This window comes from Aulonocara stuartgranti (assembly GCF_965226115.1).
Source record: "Aulonocara stuartgranti genome assembly, chromosome: 1".
Lineage (NCBI taxonomy): Eukaryota > Metazoa > Chordata > Actinopteri > Cichliformes > Cichlidae > Aulonocara > Aulonocara stuartgranti.
Window position 1 is genome coordinate 23,123,778 of NC_138939.1, and position 26,545 is coordinate 23,150,322.

A 26,545-nucleotide genomic window follows, 5' to 3' on the forward strand; every position below is an offset into this window, starting at 1 on the left:
TTTCTTTCATTTGTATCATGTACAGTTTGCAATTTCATCTCAGTTCACTTGCACTTACTGACGCACACTTGCATCCTTCAAAAACAACTCTGCCCATCTTGGATTCAGTCCAGAGGCAATAGTCGTACATGCATGTCATATATGCACGCAGCACTCGTGTTATATACACACGAGTGCTGCACAAAAAGCATTTTTCCAGTTTACAGACATAATGATACAGAGATGAAATGGCACAGGTTTTTAAGTTAAGGTGGCTTATTTTTAGCATTCAGACAAAGTGCTCTGATCTTCTCATGGTGCTGTTTGTCAGTCCCTCACTGCTTCCTCGGCTCTTAATGGAAGTCACTGCAGCATGTTAAGAAAAATAGCTCCACCCTGCAGCTCGCAAAGCCAATCAAATTTCATCGGTTTTAGAGAGGGTTGTGGTTTCAAAGGAGCGTTAACTCTTTGTGGAGTGCTTTATAGCAGCAATTTACACAAACGTGATCACAGTAAAAGAGACTTTCAGCCTTTTACTGTTAATAATTATAAGACCACAGATGCATTTATTAATAGTTCTGTGATTTTTCATTCAGCTATCTCCCACTGCCTCCCACAGGCTGTTCTTTTTATATCTTTCTGTTCGATATTGTTTCTAAATTCTCCCATCTACTCTTTTTTTTTTTTTTTTTTTTTTTTTTTTTTTACCCCACCCGTTAGATCCTTTTTTCTTCAAACATCTTTCAGTGTGCCCCCTCCCTCCATTCTACCTTTCTTTCCCTCCTACCCTCAAATGTTTTTCTGTGTCTGTCTAGCATCTAACCCTCCCAATCCCTCTTGAGCTTCATTCATGAAAATGCAGATCCACAGCAGGGCAGGAAAAAACGTCAACAGACGTAAACTCCCCTGCTCCACCAACCAGAAAAGGCGCACTATAAAAAACAGGCAGCAGCAACCAGGCGACCCTAATTCAGTGCAGCCTCCACCAGAAATAGCAACTCATGCATGTATTAATCCCCTACAAGCCAAAAATATGTGATTGAAGGAACTCTGCTGCCATTTATTGCTGGGGACAACTTCAGCCACAGGAAAGGTCTATTTATCACCGTTTCCTCACTCTGTGTGGTGTCTGAAGTCTGACTCACATTTGCTAAATATTGCATTTGATATTTAGGGGAATGTATAAATCAGTCATTCACCTTTGCATTTAGTGTTCTCGTTTCCTTTATGTGCTGGCTTCTTTCCCTTTTAGCCTCCTCCCTCACCCCTACCACACTGCTACAGGAAATGCCATGAGTGTAACTACTGCTAATGGGATGCAGACACCTTGATTTAACCTCATTCTGCGATGGAGCCTGTAAAAGTTTTTGTTCTTGCTGCTGTGTTTAAATGCACCACTGTGACATGGATATACATCAATGTGACAAAAACGTGCTTCAGAAAATATCATCTGTATAAACATACTTGATATAAAATAATATACAACGGGGGGGGGGGGGTGACCATATTTGGATAAAAAGGTGGACATATGTTAATATTTAGTCGAATTCACATCAGCATTCATTTCAAGGTTGATTTTCACAGTGAATGAAATACTACACAATAATAGTTATTATAACAGCAAGTAACCCCCTGCAACAACTCACTAACTGGTCAGGGAATGCACTTTTTTCTCCCCAAACAGTCTCTAGGCCCGTATTGACTAAGGTTTTCAGAGTCACTCTTCCAGCGAACACCATCAGCCATCCTGGGAGGGCTAATTTCTGGTTGACATCTGGTCTCTAAACCCAATTGACCAGAATCTGACACATTTAACCCTTCGTATTAACTAAGCATCATACAGGCCGCTTCAACTGTTCACCCAAATTGTGTTTCAGTTGAGGTCATTGTCATACTTTCTGACAAGAATCGGTACTCCTCTTAGAGCATTGGTCAGGTTCTCTCACAAAATACTACACGTTTTCTCAGAATGTAACTTTAAATCAATTTGTTAAAAACAAAGCAGAACAACACCAGCAGTTGTAGCTACTGTTATGTGTTTAAGCTCCACGTTTTTAATAACAATGCACGCCTCAGTTTTGACTTTGTAGAGTTAATGTTTACAGGTTGGGAACTGTGCATAATGGCTCCAACACCAGTGATCACATTTTTAGTGTAACTTAAGGGAACGGTCTAATTTCTCTGTGACATTATTTAAATTGCACTCTTTAGCTCAGGGCTTACTCTTAAGCGCGTATAACTGATAGAGTATTGGGGACTGCATCATTTGGGAAGAAATGTGTTTACCGTTAAAGTGGTTTAATTTGCTTTCACTTCCAAGGCCCGCAGTTGTGAGGAACACGTTGATAAGAAAGGTCGAAATAATGTCAGCTTATTAGTTGTTGCCAATCATTTCTCAAGGACCAAATGTGGGGCAGGCCACAGGCTTGAATTATTGTCTAAGAAGTGATACAAAGGTCTATTGACAAAATAGTCAACAAACACAGTAATCGTCAAAGGTACACTCAGTTGCTAAGTGTCGATCAAGTCCATACGGGGGGAATAATCTTTCCGTGCGCTTCCACGTGTGGAAAATGGTCGAATGACGCTGCAAAATGTTCAGTTCTAAAATATAAATAACCTATTGCAGAGGTGGTTTTAATACTGTTAGCAAACATTGTAGTCACGGAATAAAATGGGGACATTGCTGACATACATCCTCTTCCATCATGTGACCGGCTGAAAACACATACGGCATCTGGAGCAATAAACTCTGGATACACAGTGTGTGCATAGGAAATGAATTCAGGAAACAGGAAGCAGTATACAGGGGCATTCCACTTTAATTTTTTCCACTTTCTCAGTCCAGGTTTGACCATCTGTGACTGTTCAAATATTAGTTTTTTTGATAAGAATCCGTATATGAAATGGGTTGGTCCTAACAGTCATTGAAATGTGTTGGTCTCAACAATTTTGAGAAATGCTTTGTACAAAATTTGACCAAATAAGCAACAAAGTTAAAGTTTATTTTAATTATATTCATTAAGAGTTCCAACAGTTTAAGAAAAAAAAAAATCAATCTGCTTTCAAAGGGCTGTGTGGGTGTGTTTTGATTAGCACTGACAGTGCCATGCATAAGCAACCAACCCGCAGTTTTCATCAGAATCTGATCAGATATTTGCTGAGTTGATAGATTGATGCAACACGCCTTTTTGTTTTCTTTACTGAGTCTGGGCGCTTTTAAAGATATCAAAAAAGATATCAGTAAAACAGAAAAAACAAATATATAAATAATTAGATTTGTTTTAAGAAAATGTTAGGCCCCTGATAAAAATAAGAGCAGCCATTATCTTTCCTGTTGGTGGGAATAATGTTGTTTATTATTGTGTCTTCTGATTTGGACTGATTTTACTGCTGCTGTTTGGTTTTCCAGGCAAAGGAAATCAAACAGATGTGGCACAGGAATCACTTCCCAGAATGCCCATCAGGAGAAATTTATCTGCGTTACTTCCACCGCAAAGCCCCCGCACAGTTGCTGCTAGCCAAGAATTTGAGGAGGACATGTTTCCTCTCCAGTGCACGCCAGAACCGTGTCAAAAAAACACCCAGGCCCAGCTGCTAGGCTCTTCCAGTGCCATGGATCCAAACATGACCTTTGAAGTTATAGACAATGAAGACCAAGCTGCAAGTAACGCAACCATCATAATAAGCAGCAGTAGTCCGTGTCAAGCATCAACGTCCACAGACGTCTCGGGTCAACCTAACAAAGCCATGGAGGGGAATCAGATGACCACCAAACGGTAAAATAAAAAAACAAAAAAAATTAATTTTAACGGCAAATGTTTGTTTCAGCTGTTATCTATGCTTTCAGTGAGTGTATCTTACAGTAGAGCTTAATTTTTTATTGTATAAGACAGCAAAACAACTTCAGCATTCGTGCTACGGCAACTCCCTGGTGCAACATTCAGGCACATTTCCACATTAGGTTTTTGCACAGTTTGCACACGATTTCTCTTGCTAGTCTTGAGTGAGAGCTGAAAAAATACTTGATCTATAACCCCTTTATTCATCCACCAAACAGGTTTTCTCAACACGAGCTGGTAATGTTACAAAAACAGAAGCAGAAGCACAGTGGGTTAAACTGTATGAGTCAGACTCTTAACAGAATTAGTTAAACAAATTACATTTTTAAAAGCTGGTTTACAAGTACTAATGCAGCCTTTTAATTCTTTCCACAAGATCTTTAAAATCATCCCCTAAATGTTTCAAAGCACACGGTAACTAAACCACCCACAACTGGTAAATCCTTCAGACTTTAATCAAAACAAGATAGAGAGTAGAGTTATTCTCACCAGCACCAAGTCTTCAGAGTGGAACATTGGGCAAAGAGGCTTAAGTCAACTGAGCTGAGCAGTGACCTTGTGTCTTCGGCTGGAAGTGCCAAACAAAATGAGAATCGTTCTTACTTGTTGGATAAATTTGTTCCTGACCAACCTCAAAAGCAAAACGCATCACCTCAAACAATGAAATGGCTCCACAAACAATCTGCCTGGTTTCAAAACATCTTCACTACAGCACAAATACACTGCATCATGACAAGCTGTTTTTTCCTCAAATAATAAATATCATATTGTGGGTGGCTGTAGCTCAGGTGGCAGAGCAGGTCAGCCACTAATCAGAAGGTCGGTGGTTCGATCCCAGGCTGCATCCTGGCTGCATGCCAAATATCCTTGGGCAAGATACTACCCCCGTGTTTGCCTACTGGTGGTGGTCAGAGGGCCCGGTGGCGCCTGTGTCCGGCAGCCTCGCCTCTGTCAGTGCGCCCCAGGGCAGCTGTGGCTACAATGTAGCTTGCCATCGCCAGTGTGTGAATGTGTGTGTGAATGGGTGAATGACTGAATGTAGTGTAAAGCGCTTTGGGGTCCTATGGACTAGAAAAGCGCTATACAAATGCAGGCCATTTACCATCATTGCTAATCCAGCCTTTAAGAGAGCACTTGCCCTCCAGCTGCTGCTAGATGGAGGAAAAAAGACCAGAGCTTTACGTATGGTTAATGCAACATCCACAATTAATTTGCCATATATGAACACCTTAATAAAAGCAGCGCATTCTGGTATGCATTAACACAACATCACAATCTTCCCCGCTGCAGACCTCGTCGTAAATTCACCCCAACGTCAGACTGTGCAGTCTTTAGTAAAATTGCTACATGTCAGACTCCACAGGCCTCAGTTAGCATGTTAGATGTTAAAGATCATAACAGTACAATTAGAAAAAGACTGAACAAATATTACTTGTTTGACCAGAACAAACCACAAGGCTTGTGGAACAATGTCCTTAGAACAGCTGAGACCAAAGTGGCGAACTTTGACCATTATGCAGAAAGCTATATTTGGTGAAAAACAAACACAGCATATTGGCACAGACACCTCGTACCAGCTGGCAAGCACAGAGGGGCGATGATTTGGGTTTGTTTTAAAGCCACACGACCTGTTCACCTTGCAGTCACTGAGTCAACCATGAACTTCGAAGTATTCTTGAGTCAAATGTAAGGACATCTATCTGTCAGCTAAAGCTTGGCCTAAACTGGGTTAAGCAACAGGACAATGATCCCAAGCACAACAGCAAATCTCCAGCAGAATGACTGAAAAGGAAAAATCACGGTGTCGCAATGGCCCAGTCAAAGTCCAGACCTCAACCTGAAATGATGCAGAAAGACCTTAAGAGAGCTGTGCATAAATGAAAATCTGCAAACCTCAATGAAATGAAGTGATGTCGTAAAGAAAAAGAAAGATCAGTTTGCCACAAGATTACAGAGTCCTGTTTAAAAAAAAAAAAAAGAGCCACACCCAACCAAAAATCATTGATTTACTGTTGAAAATGAGGTAGGATGCTCATTTTGCATAAGCCAACTTTTTGACAGCAAAGTTGGTATATCCAAATTCTGATTGCATGCACACCAGATATCAAGCTGAGAAATACACAACAAAAATTAAGATAGGTGAGGTGGATTTGAAGGGAAATGTGCCAAACAGCAGACTTGTCATGTAACATGAACCTTTGCTCTACAGACAACAGATCGCACCGCTCCAAGAAGCGAGACGCACCAACCCGACCTACATGAGTATGACGTCTGCTGCACAAGGGAAGCGAAAGTTTAACTGGTAATATACCTCTCTGTGTTTTTGGCCAATTAAGCTCTTAAAGCTGTTTAAAATGGCCACAAAAGTGACAACAGACATTTCTGACAGGACAGTGCTGAGTTTCTGGCCCTGATTACGTTTTCTGTTTTTCTTTTGTTTTTTTGTTTTTTTTGTGCTGTAGCAGCTTCAGAGAAGAGTTAACACATGCAGCAAAGCGCGTAAAGAAAGACTCCTTGGTGGCCCAGAGGCCACTCAGAGTGCATCGTTTTGTTGGTAAGTGTCAAAACAGGACATCCACAAACACACACTGTAAAGCCAGAACATTGAATGCCTGACCCAGCAAACGGTCACAGTGTATATTGACACCAGATATTGCTTTGAAAGACCAAACGCATTTATTGACTTGTGCATCTCTCTCATAACTCCAGAATTAATTCTGCTCTACATGTGAACCAGAAGGATGCTTTGATTTCATCACATTACATATGAATTTAGCGATCAGTAACCGAATGCTACTGAGATCCATCGGGAATAGAGGAGTACAGTTTTATTTATTCTTGACCATATCCTCTGTTTGGTGTTTCTTCCTCAGGTTCAGAGAACAAGCCTCGGAGAGTTGTGAGGAGCGCTTCTGAAGGATATCTTAACCTCATTGAACCGCAGAAACCCAAGTCCATTTTCTATAAAACATCTCAGCAGCTGAAACGAGTGGCTAAACGCATGTGAGGCAGCACTGAGCTCAAGTCATATCGCCTTTAAAAACACTTTCGACCCTGAACCTTTTCCATCCTCATTGGTGTTTTTAGAAGATCTTTTTTTTCTCCAAAGCTTAGAAGAAAGTGCTCAATCATGCAGAAATGCTAAATGTAATTGGATAAAAGTTCTACTGAGTTGCGTTTTATTTCCTTTCAGCCTTGCACTGAAGTGAACTTTCACTTGTACATAAGCATTGTATGGGCAGTTGTAGAACATTCAGATTATTCTTGATTTGTATTAGTTTGGAGCCTTTCTTTGTATTTTAACCTGTATTATTAAAGTTATGTTCACACTAACAGCAAAAAGAAAAAAAATGGATAAATCACTGTGTGTCCTGCAGATATTTTTGTACATTATGTACTTTGATCTATTTTCAAATGGTGATCAGCTTTTAGGTGACCACATTAACCAGGGCAGCTAATAACATCGAAACTGCTCGACTCTGAGCTGTTTGTGTTTCTTATTTTTATCCTGTACAGGTAATAACATGGGTTTATAGATATTTCATAATAAAAGTGCTTGTAAGAGAATCTGTGGTTTTTCAATAAAAAGATCCTTTTCATCAAAAAAAAGTAAAAAAGAAAGTAATATCTGCTTTTTGTGCCATTGATGCTGCGCGTGAATGTGGTTCTCAATGACGTTTCAGTTACAAGATGTTCCAACACTAAGTAAGTGACATCAGACGGCCTCAGAGAAGGTGAAAAATACAATGGCAGGCGAAATTGAACTGAGCTAGGAGTGAGTCACACATAACTCTTATTGTCTTCCTATAACATTCATATGCTTTTAGGAAAGAGATCGTGATTCCAGCGATGCTATCTTTACAGATGAAAGTACTTTGGTGTTGTGTTTGGGTGTTTTTTGCTCTGGTTTTTTGTTTTTGTTTTTTGTTCAATTGCCAAAAATATGTTTAAAAAGAACACATGGAAAAGGTGGAGACTGCCAGACCATTTACAATTGTCCTTCAAAGCGTAACACAATTGTCACATTGTTACTGTTTGGAAGTATTGGCTGTAAGGAGGAACAATGCACAAAGTTAGGCTGCACTCCAACACCAATGTAGGCAACTTAATTCAGGCTTCATACAAGTAAGGCAAATATGTCAAAGTGGCTCTCATATGGGGTTTAAGCACCACTCGCAGCAAGATAAGGCATTCAACCATATGCACAGAGAGCACAGAACGGCCCTAGCATGGATTTGAACAAGGGACCTTTGTGCTGTTAGGGTTAAATCACAGGATCAGAGAATTAAGTTTCCTTACCAAAGAGGTCTCTCTGGAGCATTTATAAATAAATAAATCTAACAGCTGCAAATAGGCATGTAAAGCAAAGCTGTCTGTAAATGTTGATATATGACTACTTTTTTCTTTCATATTTGGGCCATCAAGTTTTCTGCTTATGTCAATATAGCTGCTGATTTCCTTTATACTGAGCAAAAGATCCCCAGGTGGAGATACAAATCACTTTGGTGTTGCCTCATATATAAAAAAATAAAAGTCTTTTTCTTATACAGAAGGTATGTTAGAGTGATAGTGGTCAATAAAGGAATCGTGGTGGACTGCATTGAAAAGAAAACTACTTATCAGTTTACTGTCATGCACTAATTCATTGTAGGCCTCTCTTGTGAAACCAGCTCCCAGTTTGAATTCAGCACAGACACCCTCTCTACTTTTAGGATAAGACTTAAAACTACTTTTTTGATAATGCTAATAGATAAGGTGACCCTGAATTCTCCCTTAGTTACACTGTAATTGAAAATGCAATAGGTTTCTTCTTGACTCACTATGTTAGTGCTATCAGCATTAATCTCGTTAAAATGACGTTAACGCCATAACCGCATTAACATGGCAGATTTCCGTTAGCGAGTTCACGCGGATTGCCTCGTGTGTGGGGCTGCACGGCGTCAATGCGTTAGCGCTGTGCAGCGCCAATGCACTGTAGGCAATTTTCAACTTGGTTCTGTACTTGGTTATTTTCTCACTTTTTAAAATGATGCACATGTTTTGTGAAACCTGTGAAATCGTTTCCTAAATTGCTTGTGTTTTCTTTATTTGTGTCGAGCTCTTTTAAACAGCTACAACTAATGAATAAATTGTTTAGCTAAGAATAACAGATAAATGAGCTTAAATTCATTAAAAAAAAAAAAAACAAATGGCTGAAATAGATATGTAACAGAGAGACTCAGGATTAAAGTAAAAACGAAATAAGTATCCAACGTTTGCCACACCAGTTTTTTTAAGCTAAATACAGCATAGATATATATAGATATATATCTATATATATCTATTTTTTTTTAATTAAGAGACATACATTATAATATACTTGAGCATGGTCTTATAAGAAGCTACTTTTTTTTCTTTTTTTTTCTTTTTGGAAAGTACTGCTAAACGCCACTTTAAAGTTGTGCCTTGAAGATATTTTGGGCTTCCCTGTGTTACATTTTTAGACTGATGAAATGTGGTGAATCACTGGGAACAGGCTTCTGTTTGAAATCTATACTAAAAACCAAAGACAAAAAAAACTGCTGGATCTATTATGAGGGTGGGACCTCATTGCTCTGTCTGGAGAGAACTAGACTTGTCACTTTGAATTCAGTCTTGCAACTTCCAGTGGCACAGCATTCGGTGTGATCTTTATTTTTAGCTCAGGAGCTCAATGCATATATCAGCACTGTACTGCGCAAGCACTGACACCCTCTCATGCTCTCATTCACAAGAATCTCTTCATTGTGTGTGTGTGTGTGTGTGTGTGTGTGTGTGTGTGTGTGTGTGTGTGTGTGAGAGAGAGAGAGAGTGTGTGTGTGTGCGCACACAGGGAGGCAGGTTCTGGCTAAAGTTTATTAACTTTCTCTTAGCCAATGGGACGCCTTGTGCGTTTTTCCTGCTGACCAATGGGACAGATTGAGAGGTTGGAGGTGGGTGTTGCTTAGCAACTGCAGGTAGAATCTCAGATCATGTCGGACCCATTGTTTTATCTCGCCTCCCCGAGAGACATTACATGCTATGTGTTGTCATTTGTTAGTAAAAGACACCCCTGTGCAAATGCGTCACAAAGTTGTTAACTCTATTTTTGTTACTGTTAAACGAAGATGGCAGGGACTTTAATAGCATTTTGCCCTCAAGAAGGAGTGCTTTCGTTTCTTTTCTTTTCTTTCTTTCTTTCTTTCTTTCTTTCTTTCTTTCTTTCTTTCTTTTTTTTTTTGATTGATTGCCATCATGTTATCACCAGTACCTGTCTTAGTCTCATCACCAGACTGACTGGAGCACATACAGAGGAATTTAGATTTTACTCCTTTATTCATTGCTCCTCATTACAGGCATAATAACCTTCAGTGAACCTCATGCAGAGTCAGAGGTGAGTGATTAAAAGCAGACAACAGACAGGGCTGCTCAAAGCAAAGATGCTGGCTGTCCATGAAACATTTGCCTGTGAAGCATTTGCCACATTTAACCTGCTAACCCCCCCCCCCCCACACACACACACACACACACCATCTCACACACACAAATCACAATTGCATTTAATATGATCCTTAATACATTTTTGATTGGAAACCTTCTGTTTTGTGTGGCTGCCATTATATGAGCAGACCGCTCAGTATAAAAGCAAACCGTATGATCTCTCCTGCAATGTTCCTGACTCCCACAAGGCCGCACGTCACAGCTGTGAACTTTTCGCCCCCTGTCTAATTAGATGACCTGATATCTTAAAGCAATATGTCAGAGTGGAGCGCTGACCACCAGTGTCTGTCCTTTTTTGTTTTGTTTTTGTTTTTTTGGTTTTTTTTTTACCACTAATCTTTTTTTTGGCTTTTGTTTTTCCTCTGTTGGCCTTGAATCACATGGCTGTGACACCTGGGGGGGGCACAAGAAAAATCTGTGACCTCTTAGTCATATATAGCATAAAAGAAACTTTCATTCATTCAATTTTTTTCATTTCTTTTTTTGAGACAAAAACATAGCATAAGAAAAGCACCAAAGGTTTGCGTTTGCTCGTTGGCCCGTCCCGTGATGCCTAATGCAAATATTTAAATGGGGTTTATGGAAATTCCTGGGATGCACCCAGGTTTGGCATGTAAAACAGGGATGTGAACATGGTTGTTTACACCGTGCACATTTGTGTCCAGTAAATCCCACTGTGGGAAGCAAAGGAACAGAGATTTAACAACACAATAAACTCGCCTGTATTGTTTGTTGAAGTGTAGCACATTTGGAGACGTGCTTCGGTTTAAAAGGTGGTTTGGTGTAGTACTCTAGACAAGGTAAGAGTTTATAAATGTATTCATCAGGTGCTCTGAAAATTGTGAGTTTGATCATTTGTTTAGGTTGTTTATCCAAGACTGCACTCTGGCTACTCCAGTGTGAGCATTTAGTGCTCTTCTCTCTTTCATTTGAATGGGTCCTCTTGGTTTAATTGTAGGCACTATTGCACTATTTTAAAACATTTAAGGGACTAAGCAAGTTCATAAACGGAACATTGCGCTGGACACATTACAAAGTGCTGGGGTTTGAGAGCTGCTGATTTTGTTGACTTTGTAAAGCCTGTCGATTGATCATGTTGGAGCACAGAGAGGATGATGGTGATGGTGATAAGTGCAGCAGAGATTTATCTGATTTTATTTATATATGGTTATGTGTTTGTCATCCTCGCTGATCACCCAGCAGTTGCAGAACCGTTTCATTTCTGACTGCAGTTGATTCAGCCAGCATATTTTGCGAGGAAAAGAGAGAGAAAAAAGATGTGACAGCAAATATCTGGCTCTCTTTATCAATACACATCTGACTGTTGACAGGACCTTGTGCGGTGGTAATCGTGAGGGAAGGGGAGGGGAAGGATGGGTGAGATTTACAGTTTCCTTTACCAGGTAATGTCTCCTGTTGTGAAACAATGTGACAGAAAATCAGTACATCTGTGATGGCTCAGCAGTGTTCTTTGCCCCTCTACATTCTCCTCCAGGAGCTTATCCAAAGCTCACCTCAAATGTACTGTATGTAGCCTGTGGATGACTCATCCTCGGGAGAATGAGCTGCAAGGTGCAGGTAGCCTTGCAAATAAACATTTCACGATTTGCAGCGTCTTCTGAAGTACTTTGCTGACTTAAAGTCTGATCCTGCAGACTGCAAATACAAACTCTGACAAACCAATTCTGCTTCATTCTGTCTGTGAGGCACACCGTGTAAAATGTCCTGTGGTGTTGATGTGCCCCTTCAGTGTAACACATGTGACGTGTGCATCAGTGAAATCCTGACACACACACGCACAGAGTTGTGGATTTTTTTTTCTTTTTTTGCCATTTTGTTTATTGAAACAGAAAATTTGTCATCATTGCAGCAATTGCCATGGAGACAGGGTTTAAATCCCAAACCTAGTGGTTTTATACACTGCATGAGTGTATGCTCGTTACCGTTTACCGCAACTTCCAGGAAGACTGCACGCTGGGTGGATGGGTGACTCCGCCTCTTGTGGATGGTTGTGAAACATGCGTCCATTCAAATCATCTTCGATTCCCGGCAGCCTTTCACACACGCACTGTTCCCCTAAAACATGTAAAATTCTCCCTTGTTTATCGTTTACTTTGCAGCATCCTGTTTTTCTGGCATATTAGCGGATACGGTTCGTACCATAAAGTTTATCACTGATGACCAAGCAACGGGAGCCACTTTGCTGTGATTTAATTGTACTTTATACTTCACCTATGGTGAAATTGGATTGAAGTGGTTAGGGGGAAAGTTCTGGGTTCACCTGGAGTCTTTCTGTGTGCTTCTGTGGGTTTTTCCACCTCCCTGCTACAGGTCAACCATTCAGGTTAGATTAATTGGTGATGCTAAACTGGCTGTAGTTTTGCTTGTGTGTGTGTATTTTTTCCTGTGATAAGCTGGCACGCTATCCAAAGAGTATGCTGCTTTTCCCCCAGTGTTAGCTGGGATAGCTCCCAGTCAAGAAAATGGATGGCACGTGGCCTCTTCTTGGGGGTAAAATGAGAAGAACTGTGTTTTCTAACATTCTTGTTCAACTAAATTGACACTATATCCACTTTAAGATGTTTGTCACCAAATGAGTACTGTTATGGCGCGGCCAGACCACAACATAAAGGGTGATCCATCCCCGTCCAACCCCAAGCAGCACGTCACACACTTAATATTTCGTGACAGTGATTTATTTACAACGAGTGCAGTTAAAAAAAGGAAGGGAGCATACCATAACTTCAGGGTGAACCCAAGGCCAAAACAACAAACAAAATGTAGCCTATCTCAGGAAAAAACACAACTTACCTACTCAAAAGAACTAAACCAAACGACAATCACTTTCCTCCCTGCCTAACAAAAACAGGAGAAAACTGATCAAACAAAAAGGCGGTCCACCCCTACATGGTCTTACATTAACCAACATAGTACCATAGTGACACGGTGAACGGTCTGCCGTTTGGGTTGGGTCGAGGATGAATGACATGGCAGTCCCTGGCGGTCTCTTCTTATTCGCTGCCTCCCGGTCCTCAGCCAATCGGTGCGAGCCATCCACCCTGGATGCACCAACCACGGAGGAGCACCTGCGCACTCAAATTTACATATGATTGCGATCACAGTCGTAACAAGTACGTAAAGGGGTTATAACCTGGGCAAAGGGCATTAAAACATCGTTGACTGCTTTAGGCTTCATCCAGATTAGGTACAATTAATATTAGGCTGCGCCGTCAAAGAGTAAGAATGTGCCACCCAACAGCTAGACAGCATTCACTTTTAATGTTTTGGACCTGTCATGTTTATGAGCATGTTTGAAATGTTGATTCTAAAGCCAAGACCAGGTTTGCCATGTCTGATGGCAATAAAACAGAACAATAAGATGGAGTTAGTCTGCTATCAGTTTCCAGTTGACTGGGATCAAATTGTCTGTTTGTGATAATATTAGCTGTAAGAAATCAGTGAAAAGGTGTTGCCATCTGTTGTCATCTACATACGTATATAGAGTCTAGCCAGGACTTTATATTCCTCCAGAAATACTGATGTAGTTGCTGCAGGACAGCAATTTAACCGCAAATTGTCATAGGAGCTCAGAAACCTGGTTTATATAGGAATATAACCAGGACAAAACCGGTTTGCAACCGAATTGACTTCCCTGCTGCAAAGAGACGCATTGCAGACAATTTGTGCTCATTCGCGGAGACTGACTGTAACGTGTTGACAATCTGTTTGTATTTTTAAATCTGACTGCAATTATTTCCAAAAATTCACCCATCTGTCATGATTGTGTGACTAGGAATGACCCACGCAATCAAAATGGGATCAAAAGTGCTCACCAAATGTGAAAAAATTGAAAGCAATCACAGGACAGCCACCAATTTTTCTAAGCAGGCTGCCATCTTATTTTCACTCTAGTGTGACTGAGCTAATATTTACTGCATCTAGTACACACAATGTGGGCCTGACACTTTTATATTCTCATAAATTATCCTGTAAATTACAATGTAAAGTAAATATTTGAAGAAAAAGTCCTGCTAGCCATTTTTAATGCACTCCCAACCTGGAGCTGGGAAAGCCTGTATAGACCAGACAACTTTAATCTTAACCGAGAATCCCCCGTCTGAGTATCACCAGTAAACACTCAACAGCCACACTGCCCATTTAGTAAAAAATGTATGTGCTCACACAGGCTGGTTAAAACAAGCTTGTGTTAAGATTACACTGGCCTTCCCCCTGCAGGTAGTTCTTGCAGGGGGAAAGCCAGTAGCCTATAGTCTCAACACAACACCACGGGCCATTTACACTTCCTGACATCCTTTTTATCGAACAACGGAGCAACTTTTTATTTGGGTTTAATTGGTTTTGTTTCAAATAAAGTTAGAGCCACATCCATGTTACACCCACACAGGTGTTTTCACTTTCTTTGCCTGATTAGAACTCCTCTCAGGACTGTGTGGGTGTGTACAAACTGCTCGATTCACATTCGTATCACTCTACTGTTGGTTTCTTTGCACTTGTTATGTTAGTACAACTTAAAGCCTTTAACATCCTTATTACTCTCACACTTGTTTCTCCTTCAGTATTAGGGTGCACATGATTGTTGCAATGTTTTAATTATATTTCATCTGCAGTTCCTAGAAATACGGGACACATTATTGTTGGGAACATAATATCTCACCAGTCCAATCCCAAACGACAATCTGATTGTTATTTGGAGTAAACTGATGAAGGTTTTGTCAGGTTTATCTTTGGCTGGAGGGCTGCAACAAAATCATAGGCGCTTCCTTATTGAAATTTAAAGTTGTTATGTAAACAGCTAATAACAAATCTATAAATATATGTTTTAAAACAGTACCTCCTGCTGATGATTCCTATCTTCCTGAGGTCTTCATGCGAGAAACAAGATCAATATTGGTTTTGAAGCTTCAGTGCAAGCTTTTTCATGTTTTGTGTATTTTCTAAAGCCATAAGTTACCATGTTTGGATGAGAAGGTGGATTGCTAAGTGATCAGCTAACTAGCTGGCTTGGTTGGCAGCTGCTTGCATACACTGCATAGATGTGATCCACCTGCTAATTGGTGCTCGGGTAACAGGTTTGTAAAATAGAGGAACTTTGACTCACCACAAATGAAGCACAGATTTCTTGGATGTCTGTACCACATAGAAAGCGATAATATAAGTTAGGCAAATCTTTAAAGTGAACCAAAAGCACATTCACATACATGAGGTATAAAATAATTTAATCCACTCTGAGTTTTTATGAGATAGGGGCTGCCATTTTTATTGATTGTTTTTTTTTTTTTTTTGTGCAAAATGTAAAATTTCTGTAAAATGTGCTTTTTAATCCCGTTAGGTTGGTTCTAAGAGGACACGTTAGTCCTCTTAGAACCAGCCTAGTGGGAGGTAGAGGAACAGCGGTTTTGGGGACTTTTGGTTTCATTTTTGAGGTCTGAAGGTAACTTCTTGATCAATCTTTGTCAGTCCCCATAGACTGTTATGTTACAGAGTTAAATGTTAAATTAATTCAGAGACCTGTTTGTCTGTGTACACCTGTCCAGGCTGCACTCACTCTCATATCTTAAGGTTCAGAGAGTAGGATGATATGTAGTCATTTATACCAATGCTAGCTAATATTTTTAATATTACAGTGTGATGTGGTGTTGGTGTTGCATTGTGGAGATTTTGTGTTGTCAGAGGCTCCAAAATTTTCAAATTGTTTCTCCCTTTGTTTGTTTACATAGCATTACTTTAACACAAAGTCTGGGAACTGATCCAGAATATTGCCACACAATACACATGTAACCCAAAACCTATTGAACCTGTTAAGCAAATTATATTAATCCAAGCAAATGTGCACTTACCGAGTGGCTTTTACTAACCTGTTCTCACTACTAAACCTTGATCATGCTTTGGCAAGAACCATCACATTTTAACCCCATTTGGGTAAATGGAAGACTGTTGTGGTTAACAATAAAAAAAATGTTCAATTTAACCAATATCATGACCTCTTCGTAAACCTAACCAAAATGTTTTATTGCATAAACTTAACCAAGCAAGCATAAATGACAACAATGACAGACCAGCATTCTGGAAATCAGTGAAAGCTTATAAGACCATGCTGTTTATACTTTTATTTATTTGGAAGCATGAGTTTATTGTGAAGAAAAGTAAAAATTTAACAATCAGATTTTTCTTTACAGTTGCCTGCAGATCACATAAACCTTAGTCCTCACCTCCTGCATTAAACTTTTCTAACGGCCGTTATGGCAGTGGATGAAAAAAATGAACTGCTCATCAGAAACTACCCTCCTCTTCTAAATGAAAATAATATATAAATGCACCGGTTGTGCATAAAATGGGACTTCAGCAAAAATTTCAGAAATTTATGACAGGAGTTATTGTGTACCATAACTTACCGCCTTTGCATACCTTATTACTGCTATGGTTGCTCCAAGTGGATCAGCTTTACCCTGTTCACCTTAATGGTGGTGTGATGTGGTATTTATGTATATGGAAATGTTGTTGTCCGCTTGCTTTAGTTAGCTATTTTCCAGATATTTGAAGGCTGTGTTGCTTTGGGGTGGTTGTGGTGTTTCTCAAGCTCTGTCTGGATTGTTTTTGTAATTGTTACATGTGGACATGGCCACATGAATGCCAAGACCTGAAGCTTCCCAGAGTAATAGTTAATTGTACTGAATTGATCAGCACTATTTAGTATATCAGACCCTAGATTTAATAGCACAATGGGTGAAGTGTCACTCATGTTTTATAGGCTTCTTCACTGTCAAAAACTGTTCTCCAACTGACCCAAAGTTTTAGAAAAATGTTGTCGTTGGACTTAGCATTTAGCCAATTAAGGCTGCATTTCTGAATTAAATGGCACTAGCAGCAATCATAAAGTTAAATTCATGATCAGGTTTCCATGAAAGTGTAATGCCAGCCTTATCCACACCCTTTCAAATGAAGTGTTACCATGGATATAATTCTAGCTGTATGTGGGCTGGATTTCTGCAGACAGAGGTTAATTAAATTTTCTCCTGTCTACCTTCGCCTTTAATTTTAAAAAAAAAAATTGCATCTGCTTTGTAGAGATGAAAAATTCTTACTTAAAACCACCCCGCCATATCTCCTCCCACTTTCTGCACGTGTGCATGTGAGGTCTGAGAGGCGTACTTCACTACTGACACACACAGGGCTTCTCTGTCAGTTGACAGGAAGCTGCACTTCCAGGCCAAAGCGCCTGTTTGATAAATAACACGCGTGTCTCCGGGCGCACAATGTATCTCAAAGACTCTAAATGTGGCCCTCAGTCTTTGTCTCTCTGACACACATATTGCACAAAGCCACACACACACTCGTGCTTCTGCACTCTTTCATGCATACTGTGCACAAAAACACTAGGTCTCTCTTTCTTACCCTTTCTTTCTCTCTCTTTGCTGATTAGAAAACAATATCCAGCTTATAACTGCAAGTTAGGCAGACACCCACACTCATTTGCAGTGAAAGGCAAATGACCCTGATGATGAGTCATTGCATTCACTCAGATTTTTTTTTTTATTCAACACACTGAAGTGAAATCTCTTAAGGCAGAGTTAAACACTGGTCCTTGCCATTATTTTTCCGAGTGAACTCAGCTGTACTTTTGTGTTTTTCTCAAATATATTTACATGAGTAAAGGTCAACTAGAAATAGTACATAAAATCTTTAAATTTCAGTCCACTTTTTCCACCCATACACACACACACACACACACACGCACACACACATCTTATCTTTGTAAAATCATTAATCAGTGTTCCTCTAAAATGATTTTCCTGTCTTTGTACTGAAAGGAATCAGGAATTAGTTCGTTTCATGCATGTACAATAAAAAGAAAACTGCAAAGGCTTTGCTAGGAACTCTCGATAATTAAAGCAAATGTACTATTAGATTCAATTAAAGATTTAAAAATCTATTTTTTTTTTAGTAAATACAGTTTTGTGCAAAGATCTCAAGTCACTCCTCATTTCTTTATGTTTTCCTAGGAAAATTGGAAATAGTTGGAGTGAAAATGTACAAATGCACATGACAATACTGTATAATACGTGTAATTCTAACAAGCTTTAAAGTCAATATTTGGTATGACCACCTTTATTCTTCAACCCAACCTGAATTCTCTCTCTCAAACATTCAAATCTTTTCTTTGGATGTTGGCTGCATTTTGTTCTGTATATCAAGATGATCCCACACAGTTTCAATAATGTTGTAATCTCTGCACTGAGGAGGCCAATCCACGACTGGTAGTGCTCCATTGTGTGCTCTTCAAATCTATCTATCTAGCTTCTACTGCATTGGCAGTCTGTTTGGGATCACTGTCATGCTGAAAAATTCCAGATCTTGTGTGGCCTTTTCTCCCAGTTTCCCTTCCTCAAGAATGGCTTCTTGACAGCCACCCTTCCACTGAGACCATTTCTGATGAGGCTTCAGTAAACAGCATCAGGATCAACTGAAGGGCCTGATGAATCTCTCATGCCATAGATAGATTTTTTTCAGATACTGTTCATCAGCTGTAGATAGTAGTTTTTAGGCTTGCCACCTCTTCTTTAAACCTCCATTTGTCCAGTTTTCTAATGACAAATGGCTCTTTGGGAATCATCTTGTTGGGCAAAAATACTATATTGTGACTGTCAAACTGTGCTATCTTTTGCATTTTTTATGGATTCAGCTGAAGAAAATGGAATAAAATATGTGTTTTGTGATAGACTGAATGTAACAAAGTGCCTAAAGATATCATTTAAAATTGGTTCTTTGCTATGTCTCTTATGTGTATACACAATGCTGGTTCATCCCTTGAGTTAGGTGTCTTTTTATGGTTGAATGATTTATAGGTCAGTGTTAACAAAGCAACAAACAAAAAACACACAAAATAAATTCTTCTGAAAATGTCCAGGTACAAGAACTGGACTGAAAATGAGTGAAAAAGCAACCAGTCCAAAGAAGACCTTGAGAAAGCCTGAAGAACTAGTGCAAAAACATTGGAAAAATGAATTAGTATAAAGAAATAAGGGGTGACTCAAAACTTTTGCACAGTACTGTAAATCTTTGTTGTTAGATCTTAAAATAAAGCAACGTTTTTTAGGTTCAATCAAGATATATCAGTAACATTTCTACCAAAAAGTGATTTTTCCCTTTACTCTTTTTGTTTGTTTGTTTGTTTGTTTGTTTGTTTGTTTGTTTGTTTGTTTGTTTGTTTGTTTGTGTTCTTTTTAAACTATCTTCAAGGCAGGAAGAGGCAACACTCATTTGATCAGTATTTTGAAATACAAAGGTTACATACAAAGGTTTTATAAACATAACTTTAGGTTAACAGTGCAGCTTCTTCTGTCCAGTTAATTATCTGGATTACCTGGATGATACAGGGTGGTGTAAGACGTGGGTTTTAATTGAAGCACTGTAAGGAAAAAATAACATTTAGTTCATGAAAGACTGATGAAAGCAAGAAAGCAAGTTATAAATGATACACACGCACTCATCTCACTTCCTTCTTCTTATTTGTTAATAGCATGGAAATATTTTGTGAGCGATAAGAATTTATTTTGCAGGACTTTAATATCTGGCAGATGTTAGAAGAAATCAAACAAAGATTTGACGTGGCCATGCAGTCTGACCATAGTTTGTAAAAAAAAAAAAAAAGAAAAAAAAAAAAAGCCAGAATGAACCTGAGACTCATTTTTGGACATGAGGCCTGAGGGCTGCAAGTGTTATCTGGCTGCATCAAGTTTACTTTGTTTAAGGAAAGAAAGAATAGTGGAGTGTATGGGGGAGGGAGTGTAACGAGAGTAAAAGGGACTGAAAGGATTTTGATCCAGTGATATTATATATCTGTCCTGGTCAAGGGCACACAAAAGCACACAGCAAACCACCAGAGAGCAAAGCATGTCATCTGAATAGTATGTCTTCTTTGCGGTGTTGTACATCCAAAGGCTTTGTGCGCCTGAATTTGGTTGGTAGAAGACACAAAGGAGGCAGTTTGTTCGCCCCTGACAAGTGTGCTTTTATTTGTGTCGGCCCTTTGATGTATAGAGAAACTTTGGCTGGGATATCCCTCTCAGACAAATGCACAAGAAATCCCACTCCTTTGTATTATCCTTAACAATTCCCTCACCAGTCACTGCAAGGCTTTTATTCCCTTTAAGACCATTATTTTAAACTTTGTGCCTACTGTCTGTCTGTCAACTGTAATGGGGTATCTTGTCTGGCTTTGGGGGATGGATGGTGGGGAGTGGGACTTTGGGCATATATGCTTAGTTGCTGTGCTGTCAGGTCAGGGCGTCAGTTTAGCTTAGTAAAACAAACTGGAGCAGGTTGGTGCTATTTTGTCCGCTTTGTCACCATTTTAAACTTTACAAATATAATATGATGTTGTGCTTATTGCAGACACCGCACGTTAAAAACAAATAAAATCTCTAGATATTCAGTATTCTTCATAAACATAGACAGCCATTTACTCAGTATAAGCCTATTCTGGCAAGTCATCCAAGTACTAAGAAAGCAAACAACAGGCAAGATCTTTAATTGCATGACAAGTAGACAGATCCACTGATGAAGAGATATCACGGAAAGCTCCAGATCAGGTAGTGTATGGGCTTTGTGGAGCAAAAGGTGTTGTGCTCAAGGGTGAGCTATAAATCTCAAATGTTCTGAGGCTCTACCTTTAGAATAACAACCTGTTTAAGTAGCTGCTGCACATGTTGCTTGATGCTTAATCAGCGAGCATTGGCCTTAATTTGAGCTTGATTCAAATCTGAAAATGAGTCCAGACAAGGTGAAGAGAAAGCTCACGCGCTCACATCTGCAGCCGCAGCTTTTACACTGTTGTTACCAAACAGCTGGGACTTAAGTAACTCCACGCAGCCGCCCTTTGACGAGTCACTTTTGAAGCAGAGTGCAGCGTTGCTTTCCTACACAGCTTTTGTCAGTCAGTCCAGGGATTTGAACTGCCAGCCGTCCAAGTCACGAGCATCCACCTCCTCTGCAGGCTGCTGCTGTCTTTTATAGCAGACGACCAGTAAAAGAGCTAAAAACTCTTGACCCTTCCATTCCTGGGGGCGCCCACAAGTGCTTAAGCAGATAAAGATTATATTCATCGCATAGACATTTTAGTACGGGGGTCAGAAAAGGGCTTTTACATAAAAACAGATTGTTTTACAGAACGAATAATGCCGATGTGAGTTTAGACTGGTGGTACTGCTTATGTTGGCTTACGCTCAACTGTACTGTAAGGAACTGGTGGCTATACTGGAAACCTAAACAATGAAAAAAAAAAGGTTTTCTTTTCTTGCAAATAGAAGAGGATGCCTGTGAACTCAAAGTCGGACTCAGAAATCCATTACAAGGTCAACAGCCTGTGCTGCTTCAGTCCACCTCACCGGTGTCCGGTTGAATCACACAAAGTGAATATCTGAGAAGACAATCTACCTCCTACTTCCTGAGTATGTGTGCAATATTACTGTGGAATGACTTCTGTACATCTGTAACCTATAAAAATAACCACACACTTGATATTTTTATTTTATTCTTTTTTTTTGTCACTACCATCGTTTCCTTCCTTTTTTGTTACATTCCAGCATGTCTGACTACATATCGGCCATCAGGGTTAAATATTAATGACCGAACCTGCCAAATCCGCCTGAACATTCACAATACTTTTAATGCAGCTGCACTTATTTTACTGTGTCTCCTTTTTCTCATAGAGTTCAGAAGAGGAACCGAAGAAGCCAAGGCAGTCATGAAATGTGAACATCTGTGTCGACAAGTGTTACATGTATGCGCTGCATTGAAGGTCAGTGGCTCATACTTCCACTGTGCAATATCTGGCTGATCATAAAGGGGCTACCATTTGCAGGGTTGCCTTGCATGCAAAATTTCAGGTCACGACCACTGGGAGCCAATAATGCCTTTGGCTAAGCAACAAGATGCAAATATATCTATTCAAATTCGCACCACTCCATACACATTCAGGGCTTACACAAACACAGACGCACACACACACAATCTCATCTCAGTGCAACGAGCCCTCGTTTGATCCATGAATAAGTCACAGTCCTGGGGCAATATTTGATCTGAGACGACTTCAGATCCATATTTCTGTGTTCACTTTTCTTGTTGACCAAGAAAGGAGACTGAGCTTACACCTTCTAGATTATTTTAGTCATTTTCATTGTGCTCGCTGTAGTTCAGCAGCCTCTTAGTCCAGTGGCAGGCCCGGATTACACGTCTCACCCAGGGCAGGAATAAAGATAACAGCAGACAGGCAGCACCCTCCACTCCAGGCTGTTGAGCAGACGGAAGTTAGTCAGAGTTAAGACATCAGTGTACTTCTATGTCACACTCGGTGCTCCAGATTCCCCCTCCGCCTCCGCCTCCCCGAAGCCCTAAAGGCAGAGTTTACACAGTCACCTGGTGTTTAACTGGTCACAAGAAGATGGATGACAGTGTAGGCAGCAAAGCTAGATAGAAACCCCCTCAATGTCACAGCAGCTCATTCGGTTCAATTTCGGCCCCTGCTTAGCCACTGGGGCAACCCAGATATCATTCATTCTAACACTGTCCATCACACTATACATAGACCAGCGAAATTAGCACAAACGCAATGCTCGCTATCAGTGTGAAGTATGGTGGCAGTAGGGGCGATTATTTACGGGCTGCATTACTTTCTGAAGACCTGAGCTCTGAGTCATCGACCGAGCCTGATAATTAATTCCACGCGCTACAGAAATATTATGAAGCTGCACTACAGAATGACAGATGTACAGCATGAAGCACATTGTCAACAGGGTGACTGTATTAAGCTATTTTGACTGCTTCGTTATGAGATTGTGCGTTCCTGTAAAACAAATCCGTAGTTTTCATTTTTAATACTTGGCACTTTATTTTCCACAAGTTGTATTTTGTTTTCGGTAAACAGAGGAGACAGGAGATCCGGCGGTTTGATGTACTCATGTGTAATCAGACTATTTGTTGTTTTCTGTCTGCTCTTTGTTTGTCCCAGAGCTCAACTTCCTGTAGATACAAGAGGTAGAGATACACTGGGATCTGACAGTAAGAGATAACCTGCCATCAGCGAGCCGTCTATTTTTAACAGCAGGTACGAGTAACGCATGACGTGGGGCTCTTGTTATCAATATTTATGGGACAAAGATTAAGACAGAGTAATGATACACACAGCCCTGACTGGATCCATCCTCGCTTAATAGTTGTCATTACGGCGAGGGGGAGGAGGAAAGTGCTTATAGACTCAAAATTTTTAGGCTGGCACTCTGCATTTTAGTAATGATTCCAGAGACCACAATGGGCCCCAAATGTGATTAGCAGATGTCAACAGGGGTGTATGATGACTGCAGTGTTAAAATGGCTTTAACAATACTCCCCCCCCCCCCCCCCCCCCTTTCTTTTTTTTTGGTGATTAATTTTTCTACAGTTGTCATTTGAGGAGGTGGAGCTGAGAGTCATTTTCAGGCATTCACGGGCAGATTGTTGGAAGCTCCTTGGGAAAAAGGTTGGACAAAATCTTACACACAGTTACATCTTAAAAGCTGCGTGCAGCTCAGGAGGTTAAAAGACAGGTTTACAAAAATACAGAGCAACAACGACAACAACAAGTGGTAATGAGCCAATCACAAAAGAGATACCACGACTGCTTCTGCTATAATTGTGACATCCTACATCTTCTTTGCTGCATTGCCTGTATCCGATTAACACCAACACCTGTACCTCCTAACAGACCTCGAAAAGGCCGGAACAGTGCACATTCTTCCCCCGTGTTTATCCCGAGGTGCAGCCCGTTGGCCACACATTTTAATAACACTCCCTGTGCCAAAATATATTTCACTCAAACTCTTATAAGTTCCAAGAGTAAGCTCAAAAGAGGTGAAGTATCTTGGCAGACCATAGAGCAAAATGCCATGCAGTCATATGCAGCCCAGGGGATGAAGTGATTGATCTATGACCTCGGACTCGGATAAGATATTGTGCTGAAGAGTGCGGGGGAGGACACGGATAGTGGAAAAGGGACGAGCATGAGTCAGTAACAGAGTCTGCGAAAAGCTGTGGGAGCAGAGGAAGTGTTAACAACATCACAAGTAGGAGCAAGTCAAGTTACCACGTCAGGAAGCAAAAAGGCCTGAGAGTAGGATGATGGTAGGAGCCTGCGAGGTGATGGGGACACATACATCCTAATCATTTAATCATGTAAGGTGAAAAAGAAAAGAGGGGGAATTGTTCGTGCTGTCTTCACCCGGGCTGATATGTGTTACCTCTCTCTTCATGTCACTGCCTTTTATTAGTCGCCTGTAATGAGTAGCCCCCTGTGTGAAAAGCCTGCGAGGACCGAGTTCAAGGATAATAAGCTATGTGTGGCTCTTAAGTCCAGCACTGCTTGCCTGTTTGGTACACGGAGAACCACATCTTTCTTGCCCAGTAATAATTATGATTAAACACACATATATGTTTTTTATTTTTATCTAATTATGCCATCTTGTGTCTTTGAGGCAGAAATGTATTGACACAAACCACAAAAAAACTTCTCTTTTTTGTTTTGTTTTGTTTGTTTGTTTTTGGCCACTGCCTCTACAAGCAGGCTGACACAGTAGCTACATGCGTAGTCAGACCAGATTAGAATCAGCTGCGCTCGCCAAGAAAAGACTTTTTGAATGTGTCAGAAGTTTTGGTACAATATTGACAAGTGCCACTGACAACAGAGAAATGTGACTTCAGGTTCAATATTAAAATCAGTGCGTATTTTGGCACATGTACTCCCCTACGTGAAGGCGAACAGCAGTATCAGAGCAGCAGGTGTGGGTGGGATGGCATCCAGGTACCTGAAACACTTTGATGAGCAGCTTTTGTTTTTGTTTTTGTTTTTTTTTTTGGGGGGGGGGGGGGGGGGGGGGAATTTAATGCTTTTGTTGTTTGTTTCCAGAGAAAAGTCCAAAGATTTGTTAGATTGGTACTATTGTCTCTTTTTTTCTTTTTTTTCTTTTGAAGAAGCACGCCTACAGGTTCCAATAGCGCGCCACCCATGCAGCGTTATTTCCATAAGCTATGACCAAAAAAAAAAAAAAAAGACGAAAAAAAAGATCATAGCACAGAATGACACTTTTCTTACACACGCACTCAAAAAGTTTGGGATGTTGGCAAAGAGTCAGGCATCACCTATTACTCATGTTACTTAGTACATTTGGGGCTTCACTTGCAAGTACGGCGCTTCGTCACTGCATAACAATCAGATGGCTGAGTGTTGGCAGTGTAACTGATGGAATTTTACTGAAAACAGATTTCGCCTTTGAACTTCCAGATATTCCTGATCGAAAAGTATCATCCGTGACTTCACGCACTGTGGTCGCTTCTCTCGGTGTAATAACGCTTCCGGAGGACGTGGATTAACTTTTTTCACATTTATTTCTGTCCTGAAGGGGGGAAACGCAGCACTTCAGCAGAGTTTGACAGTGTAAGTATATATGTGTATATATATGTAAATATATATATGAGAGAGACGGAGTGTGGTCCAGCAGAAAAGGGGGAAGAAAGAAGGAAAGGGAGGAAGAAAAGGGCGGAGGGGGGTTTCGTTTTGAGCAGCAACAAGTTCCTCTAGAACTTGACAAGCAGACACCGGGGCGCTGTAAATGTCTATTTGTTTTGTGAGGGGGGGGGGGGGGGGGGGGGGGAGAAAGAAAGACAAAAAGCCCGCTGCGCATCGCCCGTAAGAACAATCTAAATGACCAGTTGTGCGTATGCGTAATAGGCCCATGGCCCTTCGCCAAAGAGGGAGTTAACAGTCTATTACACAAACACGTGAATCGAGAAATGTCTCAGAAGTTTTTATGTCTCTTTCGTTGTTCCTCGATGCGGATTTAAAGATTTGAGGCGGTGAACGAGGCGATCAGTCAGGAGCGAGTGCCCCCCATAAACTTGTATTGCCGTCGCTTATTTCAATCACGTAAGACCCCCTAATGGCGTTGTCCTGGCGAGGGTGTTACGTATATCTGTACAAGCTTTTCTGACAAGCCAGCCTTGTTGATATTTGTCTTTACTGTAGAGCCACCAAGGTGTTGCCTAACAGAGTTTAAGCACGCCGATATTGCAAAGGGTTATTAGATTCATAAGTCAGCGAAGTGGTGGGCGATCTACTGAGCACAGCAGAAGTTCTCATATGATGACTTCAAACAAGACACATTACCTACCAGCATCTG

General features: G+C 40.5%; 2 protein-coding genes across 5 annotated transcripts in view; one reads left to right on the top strand and one right to left on the bottom strand.

The window, feature by feature from the left end:
• kif18a (kinesin family member 18A) overlaps positions 1-7,388 on the top strand; it is a 53,449-nt gene extending 46,061 nt beyond the window's left edge. For 3 of the 4 annotated variants that reach the window (XM_082528466.1, XM_082528469.1, XM_082528468.1), the window contains exons 15-18: positions 3,392-3,758; positions 6,031-6,123; positions 6,284-6,375; positions 6,695-7,388. In XM_082528466.1, coding sequence (XP_082384592.1) covers positions 3,392-3,758; positions 6,031-6,123; positions 6,284-6,375; positions 6,695-6,828 — 686 coding nt within the window. In that variant the 3' untranslated portion in view covers positions 6,829-7,388. The remainder of the gene's footprint in view (positions 1-3,391; positions 3,759-6,030; positions 6,124-6,283; positions 6,376-6,694) is intronic. The other variant, XM_082528467.1, reaches the window with a different exon arrangement.
• LOC309703671 (uncharacterized protein) overlaps positions 1-26,545 on the bottom strand; it is a gene marked incomplete at its 5' end in the record, with an annotated part of 204,847 nt that overhangs the window by 29,064 nt on the left and 149,238 nt on the right. The gene's annotated exons all lie outside the window — the stretch shown is intronic.